The sequence below is a fragment of the Takifugu rubripes genome, chromosome 16 (genome assembly GCF_901000725.2).
Source record: "Takifugu rubripes chromosome 16, fTakRub1.2, whole genome shotgun sequence".
NCBI classification, from domain to species: domain Eukaryota; kingdom Metazoa; phylum Chordata; class Actinopteri; order Tetraodontiformes; family Tetraodontidae; genus Takifugu; species Takifugu rubripes.
The window spans coordinates 6,812,763-6,826,345 of NC_042300.1; the positions used below are offsets into that span (position 1 = coordinate 6,812,763).

At 47.8% G+C, this 13,583-nt stretch overlaps 2 protein-coding genes across 2 annotated transcripts; both read left to right on the top strand.

Annotated features, from left to right (window-relative positions):
• The first annotated feature begins 713 nt into the window (after positions 1-713).
• Positions 714-8,515, top strand: dll4 (delta-like 4 (Drosophila)). The gene is made up of 11 exons (XM_003971606.3): positions 714-1,170; positions 1,316-1,570; positions 1,884-1,941; positions 2,564-2,827; positions 4,278-4,338; positions 4,776-4,906; positions 5,003-5,172; positions 5,261-5,480; positions 5,991-6,729; positions 6,924-7,032; positions 7,462-8,515. The coding sequence occupies exons 1-11, from the start codon at positions 1,117-1,119 to the stop codon at positions 7,465-7,467; spliced, it is 2,067 nt and encodes a 688-aa protein (XP_003971655.1). The 5' UTR covers positions 714-1,116; the 3' UTR covers positions 7,468-8,515.
• Positions 8,516-11,940: 3,425 nt separating this feature from the next.
• chac1 (ChaC, cation transport regulator homolog 1 (E. coli)) lies at positions 11,941-13,537 on the top strand. The gene is made up of 3 exons (XM_003971547.3): positions 11,941-12,597; positions 12,692-12,727; positions 12,841-13,537. Exons 1-3 carry the CDS (start codon positions 12,427-12,429, stop codon positions 13,222-13,224), a joined length of 591 nt encoding a protein of 196 aa, XP_003971596.1. The 5' UTR covers positions 11,941-12,426; the 3' UTR covers positions 13,225-13,537.
• The last annotated feature ends 46 nt before the right edge of the window (positions 13,538-13,583 follow it).

The window sequence follows — 13,583 nt, forward strand, 5'->3', positions numbered from 1 at the left end:
CCGCAACAATAGGAGGCACGCTGCTGCTAAACCGTTAAACGCTTGGGTGGGCATGAAGGGGCGCACGCCACCGCCAAGATGAAATACACACCCAACATAACGTGGTGGGGGGTGGGAAAGTGGGGAAATTGGACACAATGTGGAGATATAGGATTAGCATTACGTTCAAGGAATTGGTCTTTTGATAATGAAAAAAAATCAACTCTTAATTGAACGTGCGTTTTAGATTTTTTGTGCGCACTGTGGGTATAAATGTGAATCTCGCATCTACGCAAGATCTAGACAAAATTCTGCGTCACTGTTTTTAATACAGCCCGTCTGGATGCAGTCAGGAATAAAATAGTGCGTATGGCCCCTTGACGACGTGTAAAGGGCTAATTAGGCGTGCAATTGAGAGTAACCGAGGGTAAAAGGGCGAAAGGAGAAGGAGTAATTGAATTCCTGCTTTCCATTCCTGAAGTTTCGGCTCTCCTTCATTGTCCATACTCTCGCCAGTTCAGCGAATTGCGCACTAAAAATAAGTCAACAGATGTTTGGGCTTGTTAATAATCGCCCAGTATCCATGGTGGTCAGTCAGCGCAGAGCCAGTAGGTATTAAATCTGGATAATTGTTGGGTTGGGAGGGAAGGGGGTTTGAATATGTAGAGGGGGCGGTGTCAGCGGCGTGACTGACAGTTTATGTAATGAGCAGCGGAGTGTATATATCTGGGAGGAGGCAGGCTGAGGTTCATTCAGGAGTAATAAGACGAGTGGAGAACATCCGTGGCGCACTGACGCACCCAGTTCAGCACCAAAACAAGTTTCGAGCTGCGCACACATAACGGGGAGACAATTGTGGAGTATAGTACCATGCAAGGAAAGGACGCCTGTTGAAAGAAAGGAAGCGAGGCTGTGGATATTGGTCTTCCCTCACCTTTGGATAACTTGGAAATTGGAAACGGTTTTGACGCACGCCACACAAGGAGCTACTTGAGAGCTCCCTTGGAGTGAAAAGAAGGATTTATACGCCTTTTTTGATTGTTTTTTGTTTTTGTTTTTTCCCCCTTGGTTTATTTATTTTGGAGTAGGGAGGTTTTGTTCGGCTGGTGACGCGGCTGCCCTGGAGAAGCGACAAGGATGGCAGCTTGGTTCACCTTTACCATCGCGTTCAGCACCACGTTGATATCACAGGTATGGAGGAGGATAAGACATCTCCCCCTGTGGTCTCAGCGCCAACACGGAGAGCTACGTCTTTCTTTTTAGAATATAAAAGCAGAAAAAACCATTAGCTGTGCATAACCGCGCCGGTCCTAAATCGTCTTTCCTTCTCTTCTAGGTGTTTGGATCCGGCGTTTTTGAGCTCAGTCTGAACGAATTTAAAAATCACAAAGGTTTGCTGGCAAACGGAAACGCGTGCAAACCCCACTGCAGGACTTATTTCAGGATCTGCTTGAAGAACTATCAGGCGGTGGTCTCGCCAGGTGACTGCATCTTTGGGAGTACAATGACAGCAGTGCTGGGGACGAACTCGTTCAGCGCCAAGGACAGCGGCGCTTCACCCATCCAGATACCTTTCAACTTCGGATGGCCGGTAAGATCGCGCACCGGCGCGCACACTGGAGTTCTTTTATTCCAGTGAGCGTTATTATGACGCCACAGTACTTTCGTGAGCGCACCCGTACTGGCCAGCGCGTCTAATCCATATTATTAGGTAACAGTGTTGACAAACAGGCTTCACTACGACGCTCACTTCAAAATCGAGAAGAATCTAACGCACACATGTCCTCTAAACTGGTGAAACAGCCGACCTCAAAACAAATGAGAGCACAACCACTGTAATGCGCTTTAGTGGGGAGCTGTGTGCAAAGTGGGATCTCAATTAACTGAGTGTGTTTTCTCCCCAGGGGTCATTTTCATTAATAATTGAGGCCTGGCATTCACCTTATGGAAATCTACCTGTAGGTAAGTGCAGCCATTTTTTTACCACAGGAGGGAGCTCTGTCTGTACGTTTAAGTCACGATGCTCTCCAAGTTCCCCCGTTTTACACCCAGGCTGGCTCAGAAAATACTACAATAATCCAAAATGAGTCACTAGAAGGCTCCTCACCTCACCTTCTGTGTTAAAAACCCGTTTACAATTTAACTCATTTTCACGCCTGTTCTGTTCTTGATCTGAACTTCAGAACACCTTTTTCATTCTTATACCCAATACAATTGAACTTCCTCTGGTTTATTTTTGGCGTGGGAAAGAGCTGTGGTCTTTGGTGAGAAGACGCGGTGCCTGCCAAATCCCCCCGACTACATTTTCCTGTATTTTACACCTTACTCTGTTCCGCCCTTTGGAAGAGGAGACTGCCCTGGGAAATTTTTTTTTTTTTTTTTTTTTTTTGCTGACGGAAAGAGAGAAGAGGAAAAAAAGAAATTACAACCAGAGTTTGCCTTTCATCAATATGATATGATGAAAGTTATTCAATAGTTACCACTTGTGGCTATAAAACTGCAATCATGCAATAAGGTGAACAATTATCCTGTAATTTATTCCCACTGACTTCCTCCTTCTACTTTTTTTTGTTTCATCTTTCAGACTCAAACAACCAAGATTTACTGATAAGCTTATTTACCATCCGGAGCCAGCTGGCGGTAGGAACTGACTGGGCTGAGGACGCTCTGACGGTGAAACAGACAGAGCTCAGATATTCTTACCGCTTCATCTGCAACGAGAGCTACTACGGAGAGAGCTGCTCCAAAAAATGCACGCCCAGGGACGACCGATTCGGCCACTACACCTGCAACTGGGATGGGCAGCTGTCCTGCCTGCCGGGATGGAAGGGCAAATACTGCGAAGAACGTAAGAACACCCTAAAGTTTATCGCACCCGCATATCTGCATTCTGGTAGAGTCATCCAGAGGCTGAGCCAGATGTTCGCACGGGGCCGTTTGAGCAGACTGAACTTGGTGTAATTACAATTAAAAGAACGCATGTGGGCCCAGAAGGTCATAGGTCACCGGCCAAAGAGTGTAACAAGCATTAGCAATTTTGGTGTGGAACTCAGTGAAGATATCACCTACGAGATCAGCAATTCTGTACCTCTGTCCAGACCTATTAGAAGATCCGGTGGCATTGGGCTCCACAGTACCAAGGGCCCTTTTCAAAGAGATTAATCAAAGAGCAACTTGAAAAGAGGCAGCAGGAGAGTAATAGTTACCATGTGCTGGATATGTGACCGCCTGTGATACAGCCTATCTGTCATCCATATCACTCTGGGCGCTGAGGGAGAAATTGGCATGTGCTATTTTAACAGTGGAGCCAAATTCTAACCAGATGGGGTCACGTGCTTCAATTACAGACACATCAATCATCTCTGACTATGGAAAATATACACTAGAAAGATAGATGAGGCATCTTTCAGACACTATAATTTCCGGTTTGGCTTCCAGTGGCCCCGTGTCCTCAATTTAAACGGTCCAGGCCGCTCGTAGACGACATTTCCGATGTCTTATTCTAAAATGTGATGGTGGAAAAGGAGGCATTATCGAATCAATGTATTTGTAGTTAAGCAGGTTATTGGGTCAATCGTTAAAAGTTTATTGAAACTTCAGCAGAAATTTCACCCTGTTTTGTGGAGGCAAATTTGACACACTGTGGTGTTTTACAGCGTAAATATTCACCTATCAAACACAGAAGCCATTTTAGCTCACCACAGGTGTTTGCGTACCTGGAATTTCAGGTTACTTTACTGTCGGCGGGTCAAATTAGAGCCGTGTTTGAGTAGGAAAAAATATCACGTTTCCTGCTGCACCTTCATTAAGCACCGTGCAGCGCGTGCCCGGTAACTTAATCCACGAGCGGTGGGGTGCCGGCAGCACGCGCCAAGGTTAATCGTGGCGCGATTATCCGCCACGCGCCAGCGACGCGGAGTCCCTGGCCATTGTTGGGCGCGCGGCAGTGGCAGCTGCAAATATGGTGGCGGCAGACCGCAAACAACAATAGTGACAGCTGTCTGCTATTGAGAGCGAGCATCTGTTCCGGACTAAACCGGCCGCTCACCGGCCGCCGCCTGGAAGGTTGTCCCGTTCAAATCAGTGTCATGTAAGACCGGGGCACTTACAGAGAGACAAACAAAACCCTCAACCGATTTTTTTTTAAATTCCCCCTCCCATTCTCCCTGGCAGCTGGGGGTGTGGAGGACAGGTTTAGATCTGTAAGAAACAAAGATCTCTGTGGCCTTGGTGAGTGAAACGTAATAACTGGATGTTAAAAATATATTCGTTTCTCCCCCCTTTCTTTTTTTTTTTAGCAATCTGTCTAGAAGGCTGCAGCGAGAGGAATGGAAACTGCTCCAAACCTGGAGAGTGTGTGTGAGTGTTAGAATCTTTTTCAAATATATATACAAAACTAGATGTCAATTTGCAGCTATAATCTTCTTCCATATATTCCTGCATGTGTATTTTAAAAAATATGAGCCGTTGGTGCCATAAAGTGTCTCCGTTGCCCCATGTTTACTCACCAGTGGGCATAATTCCCACACATCACTGTGAGAAATTCCTCCCCGAATCCTATTTTGCCCTCATTTTAGATGCAAATCCATCACAGCCGAATCAGACCAAAATTGAGGTTAAACCTGTTAGGCTGATACACTAAACCACAAGGCTTCGCTCAAGCTTCTGCCTGATCACGGAACGTTAAAAAGACTCCCAGACGCATGCCTTTGGAAAAGGATGCTCATGGAAATAACCACAAATTTATAGCATTCACAGGATCCATAAACTAAACACGAACTGTTTCCCTCCTGCAGATGCAGAGAAGGCTGGCAGGGCACATTCTGCGACGAGTGTAAAAAGTATCCGGCCTGTAAGCACGGTACCTGCGAGCTGCCAGGGCAGTGTAACTGTCAGGAGGGCTGGGGAGGCCTGTTATGTGACCAAGGTACAACCCCCCCACCCCCCCCAATTTGGATTAAGTTGAAGGCTTTACAAAATAGTTTCCTCGTTTTCAATGCGAGTCGCCTCTCCTGTTTCCCAGATCTCAACTTCTGCACACATCATCACCCCTGTGTGAATGGCGCCACCTGCATGAACACCGGGCAGGGCAGCTACACGTGCACGTGCCTGCCCGGATTCACGGGAGTCAACTGTGAGCTGGAGATGCAGGAGTGTGACAGCAACCCCTGTAGGAACGGAGGCATATGCACGGTGAGTTGGAAACGGGAATATTTAGGCACGTCTCTGTCGACTATCCGCCAAATAACCTTTGTCCTCTCTTGCCGTCTTTTCCCTCCAGAATCTTGAAACCGGCTACGTGTGCACATGCCCCCAAGGTTTCGAGGGCTCCCACTGTGAACACAGACTGCTGACCTGTGCAGACTCGCCCTGTTTCCATGGCGGCGAGTGCTGGGAAAAGGACAATGGCCGCAGCTACATGTGCGAGTGTCCCCACGGCTACACAGGACTCAACTGTGAAAAGAGAGTGGACAAGTGCACGTCGCTTCCCTGTGCTAATGGTACAGTCTTCCTCTCCTCTTTGACCCCCTCCCACCCCCCTTTCTTGAACTTCCCCTCGCTCCTTTTCCCCCTTTTCGAATTCTTACAACTGGAAGCAGTGAGAAACAACAGGAATTGGTGGGAACTCGGTGTCTATTGTCCTGCGTATAAACACTCGGCAGCTCGTAGTCGCAGCTTGTAAATGCGTCCACGGCTCGCTGCAGTTGTTGATGAAAGAGGACAAATATCCCACACGGTTCGGTTTCTGTCCCAGGTAAACAGGCAGGGCTTTTGTGTTGGCCCCAGATTACAACAATACACAAGGCTGCAGATACTCGATGGATTTAATGGCGATGACTGAAATGTTTTATGGGTTTGTTGGCCTGCTTACTACTTTTTTTTCTGCTCAGGAAATGAATTGCTTTGATGTTGCTGTCTGTTTGGTTGTGCAGTTCGCCATATTTGTTGAACTATGCAAAACCGAGGATTGTTTTTGCTGTTTATGCTAACATCTGTCTCCTCTTCTGCAGGGGGTCTGTGTGTGATCCACAGTGGCATGCGGATGTGCAGCTGTCGTGCCGGATTCACTGGCCAGCGATGTGAAATCAACATCAACGAGTGCGCCGGCAACCCCTGCCTCAACAGCGGCACCTGCCAGGACAGAATCAATGACTACACCTGCGTCTGTCCCGCCGGCTACGGTGGACGCAACTGCGACAAAATCCTGGACGAGTGCTCCGTTCGGCCCTGTCTTAACGGGGGTCGCTGCGCCGGCGGAGGAGGTCCGGGCAAACCTCCGGCAACCTGCACCTGCGCGGTCGGCTTCACCGGACCTCGCTGTGAATTCTTCGCTGCTGTCACGTCTCCCGTGGCGAAGGGAGAAATTCAAGATGGTTTCCAGTGGGCGGCCGTGTCTCTGGCCGTGGGGCTGGTGGCACTGCTGGTGCTGCTGTGCATGGTGGGCTTGGCTCTGAGGCACATCCACAGGCAGGCCCAAAGAGAGCAGGCGGAAACCGAGACCATGAACAACCTGTCCAGCGTCCAGAGGGACAACTTGATCCCAGCGTCCCAGCTGAAGAACACCAACCAGAAAGTCAGCCTTGAAGTCGACTGCGACATGGAGAAATCGAACTTTATCCACAAAAACTACCACTTGGACCCTTACAGCTCCAAATCAAAAGAGTTCAAGGACGAAAAGATGCAAGAGGATAAAAGTCTAATTTATGACAAATGTTTAGAGGACAAAATGCCCTTGAATCGAATGTACAGGTAAGAGGACCCACACTTGGGCACTTATGACTATGCCTTATTTTTTGGACCTATCCGGTGTAAATGGAGTTGAATGGTTTTATATACACATTTGACAAATGCTGAGCTACACATGGGCTGCTGGACATGTGCATGCCTGACGCTGCCATGTGCTTCTAGTTTGCTCTAAAGCTGTCCATGATTTGTGTTTGCAGTGAAAAGCCAGAGTGTAGGATATCAACGATATGCTCCTCGAGAGACTCCATGTACCAGTCGGTATTCGTTATAGCGGAGGAAAGGAGGGAATGCGTCATAGCAACCGAGGTAAGCCAAAAATGCAGATCCTCAATGTGAAACACATCACGCCCTCCCAAGTGAGCTATATCTCACTAGTGCACCAACATCCGTGACAGCAGACCACGTGAGGCTGTAGCACGAGCTGTGTTGCAGTGGGGACATAAAGGGGTGAAGTCCACGGTCTCCATGAGTGACATCGCCTGTTTTTTTTACCCTGACCACGGGCCATTTTGGCCGAGAATCCGAATATTTTCTCGCGCATGTTTGGCTCAGCTAGGTCTCGAAGGCGCTATGCTTTACTACTTTGGCATTTGGAAGAATTTTTAAGATCCTCATATCCAATGAAAATAAGCAAACACCACAGCGTCTGACCTATTATGGTTCTGAAGTGTTGTTAAAACAGTCCCCAGTGGTAGTTCTGCTGCAACGTCTCACTCTCCCTTCTGTCCTCGACAGGTATAAACTGTGAGGGAAACGGTTGGACGGAGGAAAACAGACACAATCGAGGCAGAATGTCACATTCTGGATTGTTTACAAAATGCCGAGAAGAGACCGGAGATTGTTATAAGATGTCCACTGCTGCTCTGGAACACTTGAGAACTGGACAGGGCAGAGACCTCTGCTCTGCAAGGACAACAACGAAAAAAGGAAATTATATGTTGACCCACCGAGTGTTTGTATGCAAAATCCTGTACAGTGAAGGACCTCTGCGTTTGTGGCGCGTCGTAAAGTGTAAAGAACACTGGTGACATTTGTAATCCCGGGCCGTGCTGGACAGAAGACGGTGCTGGAGGCTAATCATCGATCGTCCCTCGTTCCTGACCTGGCCTTAAGCGATAATCATGATGACTTTGGCAGCCAACCAATCAGATGAAAACAGAAAACACAAAGGTGCCTAGGATATGACCCTTCACACACGCCCTCCTGCCACCTTCCCCTGCTATGCAAGACGCAGGTCCGAGAGTTCTGAATGTCCCAAACCAATCTTCAACTGTCAATCAATGTGAGAATCACCGGGTGGACTTTTCCATGCATCGAAGAAGATTGTATGCAGCCCAAATTCACTGAGAAGCCTTAAAGAGAGGAGTTAAAATTCCTGCCCTCTCCTCTTTGTTTTGGATCGTTTGCACTACGGGACTAAATTGGGAAGATCACTTTTTAAAATCAACGTGGGCTTGTGGAAGGAAAAACAACACGACGGCATGATAGCCAGTGCCGTGCCAGCGAGATCCAAGGGAAAGAAAAGAGTTGCATAAAAAAAAAGTATTTTTAATGCAACGTAACTGAGAGAATCAAAGAGACTCCAAACCAGGAGAAGAGACTGTCACACCACTGCCTGCCTATAATAGAGTTCAGAACCAATAATGTAATTTTTTAAAGTGATTATTTCCAGAGTTTAATTTAAGTATGACACACTGCTCTTTATATGTTTTATAATATTATTTTGTATATAATGCATATTTATAAGGACCAAACTTCTGAAGAATAAAACTTCCCAGACAACTGTTTTTAATTTGAGGTCAGTAAATACCAGGGGGGAAAAGGCTGAAAGCTACGTTTGAAAATGGCTTTTAATAATGAAAAGGAGTGTAAACGTCCGTCAGTCTCACATTTTATTCGGAGGGAGATTTTCAACCTGGGTTCGATTGTAAAGGGCTTCAGGGGGGGCTTCAGGGGGATGAAATCCAGCTGCGCCTTTACGTTCACACACCCTATGTAACGTCAGAAAACAGCGCGGCATTCTTACGTTGAGTCATTCCTGGAAACGCCTCTGCCCCCCCACCCCACCCATAGCTCTCCCCCTCAAATTGGCTTGAAATTTAAATCCATTTCCACAGTCGCCACCCCCCTCGTGCTGGAAATGGCGAAACAAAGCCAGGCACTGGGGGGGGGGCAAAGGGGAGCGCTCCCCCACCCAACCCCAGCTCTCATAACACACACAATCAGCCAACCAAACAGATGCCACTGGGTTTGGGGGGGGGGGGAGTCTGTAGTGCCATAAAAACAGCAGCATATGCCAGGCCTCTCGTCATGCTTGTGTGTCACACGGCGCGTAGACCCCCCCCCCCCACCACCACCACAAAAACAGAGAGAAAAAAAACCTCACAGGAGCACTTACAGGCTCACAAGCGGCCGAGCGCCTTCGGGGTTAACAGCAATATTTCACTGGTTCTGAACAGTCGTGCAAAGAAATGGGAGGAGTGGGCCTGGCACCGGAGGGAGGGGAGGCCAGATGGGGGCCAGTTGATCTGGTTTGAATCCACGTAAATAAGAGAAATAGAGTGATAAAGTGGTGAGTCAGACTGGGTAATTCTGGGGGTTTTGAGAATTCCTTTTAGCTGAAAATTGATTTTAGCCAGGTAGGTTTCGCAATGATTCCCATTTACTGGGAATACTGGAGCTCGGAATACTGGAGTGTTGTAAGTAGTTGTACTGTTAATTAAGGACAACGACACAATCCAAGCATAGGAAGTGCCCAAATATTAGATATAAATTTAGATCTTTGAGATTAGATTTTCAAAAAAAAAAAAGTGCACAGGTAAAATATCAGATTTAATAAATCCAAAATGCACCAATCACAGAAATTTCAGTTGAGCTCAGCTGCATTTTCTCATAAGTGGCTTCTAAGTTGTTATCTTTGCCGTTGATCGCCTCCATTCTTCTCTCTCCACTTAATTGAGATATTCAACAGCCCCAATCAGCAGCAATCAACGCTGGACTGAGAGATGTGCCCCCCCCCGCTCACATCCTGCTAACCCTGGTGACCTGGGCATCCTCTTCTGATGGAGACGCGTATGCATTTGGGGCAAAACAAGTTTGGTAAAAGGAGTTTTTCCGGCCTGACTAGAAAAACACTCACTTTATCAGAAAAATGAATCAGTTAACTCCCCGCCGCCTCCTCCTCCTCCTCCCCCACGTGGTTTTGGCCCCCGACCGGGCCTGAGAGGGCTGAAGAGTTCTTTCCCACCATGGTCACTCGTGCACCTCTGTGCAGACACAAACCCTGCCTCACGCTGGAAGGCAGCAGCGATGCCGGGGCTTCGCTCTCTGCCCTCTGGGTCCCCGCAGCCTTCTCATTGTGTTATGATCACAGCATCCTGTTTGTGACCCTGTGACATCACTTCCTGTTTCCTCCGTGGTCCCAAAAAAAAGGCAGAAAGCGCCAGGAGATTTTGTCACGCATCGCCCCGGCTCGAGCAGATGGCGTTGGGCTTTCGAGGAGCACAAACACACACACACACACACACACACACACACACACACACACACACGCACAGCACCTGACTGTGAGAGGCACCTGACAGCGCTGTCATGAATGAGACAACAGGAAGCAGATTCTGAAATGGGATTTTTGAATTTCTGCAACTCTCTCACGCCCTGGATGCATTTGTGCACACATACACACTCGTACACACACACACACACACACACACACACACACCACAGGTGGATTTACTCCTAATGATGCTGATGACTGCGCTCTTAAGGGCATCTCAACAACCAACGCTGGGTGTCAGTACAAAGGCCACATGCTGGACATTAAAGCGGAACACTACCTACCTGTTATTTTCCTCCCTTTCCCTGTCACTGCAACCCTGTTTCAGGCTGACCTGACCTACTAAGAGCGCTTACATCACACTCAAAACAAAACAACGACAAAAAAAAAATAAAAAAATGAGCGGCGCCTGCAGCGAGTGCTGCAGAAATGAGCACAAATATTCCGATCCACTCAGACAACTATTTACGATTAACATTTGAATGATTTCCTTTAAAAAAATTAAAGTAAAACTGACCAGGTGGCTTGATATTACTAAATAAATAGGAATTTGGATCACATTCGAGTTAGTGCTGTCAGCCTGGCCTCGCCTGCCGATACTGTCGCAGCAAGTTCATGAAAAAGCCAGAGCATATAGGGAGGAAGTGAGGAAAGTCACTCAAAAACAGAATTATACTTGGGATTCCTACAGTTGTGCAGCCTCTTACTATGGCAGATAATGCCATCTATTTATAGATAATCTATTGAGCACAGATGAGTCCGTTGGTACAGCAGGCTGGTATCCAGCAGGAATGCCGGGAGTTTTCGTACATTCCTCCTGGACAGTCAGGTTGTCCACACACAACTGGGGCCTGTGGGAATCGTCCACCCTGCCTGTGTTTGTTTAGTGTAAAAGCACGCATGTGTTTGTTGACAAAAGGGAACAGCTGACCTGTTAAAAAACGGGGCGGTAAATAACAACCCAGCCTGCGCGTCAATACCCAACACAACAAAACTATCACCCAAATGTCAACTCTCCATTTTTCCAGCAAGCTGAAGAGCCTGGATTGATGGCCGGATGACAGCGATGTTTTGGATGTTGGAACTATGGCACTAGATGGCCTCTCCCCCTGCTCTGGTGTAGGTTATCAGCCATATATGACTTGTCATTGATACTTTACATCGAGGTTCACAACAAACTGTTGTGTTATTTAGCCTTTTTTTTTTTTTTTTTTTTTTAATTTTTTTACACCGACGACAATTTTTACAGTGCAATGTTGTTTGTGTGATTTGGATCGAACAGAATACGCATAGGCGTCGTAACAACTGATGCAACGTCTTGATGTGTTGCCCACCTGCTGCAAGAGGGGCCTTGAAACGCTGGGGAAAGTTGCATCAGCCCGACCGGCTCAGAAATTTATGAGATTGACAACAAATTTCACCAATCAGCAATTGGGACAACTGGAGTGACACGTCAATGTCCATTCAGAGTTGGGAAGGAGTGGGCGCGTCAGATAAACATTTAGCCAATCATATTGATGCTTTGGCCCTAAATCCCGCCTTAGTAGACCTGCGTTTGATTTTATTGGGTAAGGACGAAGTCACGGAGCTGTTCTCAAATGTGATTGGCTAATATTGGAATCATTGTCCCGCCTACTTATCAGATCTGTATAAATACTCAAACTCCGCTTCGCCGCTCCATCGAAGGAACGGGTTGAGCCGCTGTGTTGTCGGGTAGAGGCGAAAGAATTAGTTTGGCGTGCCTAAACCGGCATCACCAACCCTTTGAACACGCAACTTTTCTCTTTTAAGAGCTAAATTCGAGAAACCGTCGCCGGCGAAGCAGCTGGCACGAACGTGGCGTTCCTTCTTTTTTCCTCCAGCCATCCGAAGGCCAAGGCGGCGGCCATGGATTTTTAAGGCATAATGCGGCAAATCTAATGCAATGGCAATGCACAGTGCAAGGCAACATCATCGAATTTCCATCTTAGCCACTGCTAAGCAGTTGGGCTCAAATACCGTCCGCGGTATACCTGCGAGCCAGCCGGTACCACTGCTACTGGACCGGAGGAAGCTAACGCTAGCTAGCTAGGCACCTCAAGCTAACAACATCGATTGAAGAGCATCGAACCGTCTAATCGTCAACACCTCTGGTACAAAAAACCATGAAACCTCAAGACATCATCGTTGGGAAGAGCAGCCTGTGGATCTTCGGGTACGGCTCACTGGTGTGGAAGCCAGATTTTAAGTACAAAAGAAGCAAGGTTGGCTACGTTAAAGGCTACAAGAGGCGTTTCTGGCACGGAGATAACTTTCATCGGGGGAACGACGAGTTGGTAAGTTTGAGTGTGGTCGTCGGTGATTGTGCAACGCTGCTGTGCGTCATTAGCACCGCTCATGACGTCATTTCTCTTTTTTCCTCATTCTTAGCCCGGAAGAGTGGTGACGCTGATTGAAGACGATGACGTAAGTGGAAGGCCTCACATCCTGTTGCATCCTCCAGAGATCCTGCACAGCATCGCTGGAGCGATGGGTTTAAACTCGCAACCCTGACTGAATTTCCTGTCCTCTCTCTCCAGGCGTGCACTTGGGGTGTGGCGTTTAAGGTGACGGGCGCTCAGGTGGAGGAGGCCCTCAAATACCTTAACGTACGGGAGATGGTGCGTGGCGGCTACATCGCCAAGATGGTCGACTTCTTCGCCGATGGGGAGAACCAGCCACCGGTTCAGGCGCTGCTGTACATCGCCACCACAGACAACCCCCTGTATCTGGGGCCGGCCAGCCCAGAAGACATCGGAACCCGCATCGCCATATCCAGGGGGAAGACGGGTCACAACCTCGAGTACCTGCTGCGGCTGGCTGAATTCATGAGGAAGAGCTGCCCGCACGTGGAAGACCATCACCTGTTCTCTGTGGAGGCAGCAGCACTGAGCGTAGTGGCGCATCTGTTGGCGGCCCAGTAGCTTGTACCCATTGTCACACTACATTACACTAACGGAGGCTTTGCATGAAAATGGTTGCATGTCATCTGTCCTCGAATCCAGTCTGATTAAAACAAGCATGGTACTGTACTTGTGTGATTTCTCTCATCCTGCCTTAACACTGGACCTGTTTGCACATCTGGGAAAGTGGTCTGATTTCTGTAAACATCTGTAGTTGGGTGTGCGGTCCGTCCATTTGAACATCTGTCCATGAAATGACCGTTTTAAAGTAATGACCTGTTTGACAGTTTGTTGTTGCCGCTCCATTCAGTGCAATAATAAAATGTTAAAATGTGACCGTTGCCCTGTTTTTCATCCTGTTCGCGATCATATCAATTAAT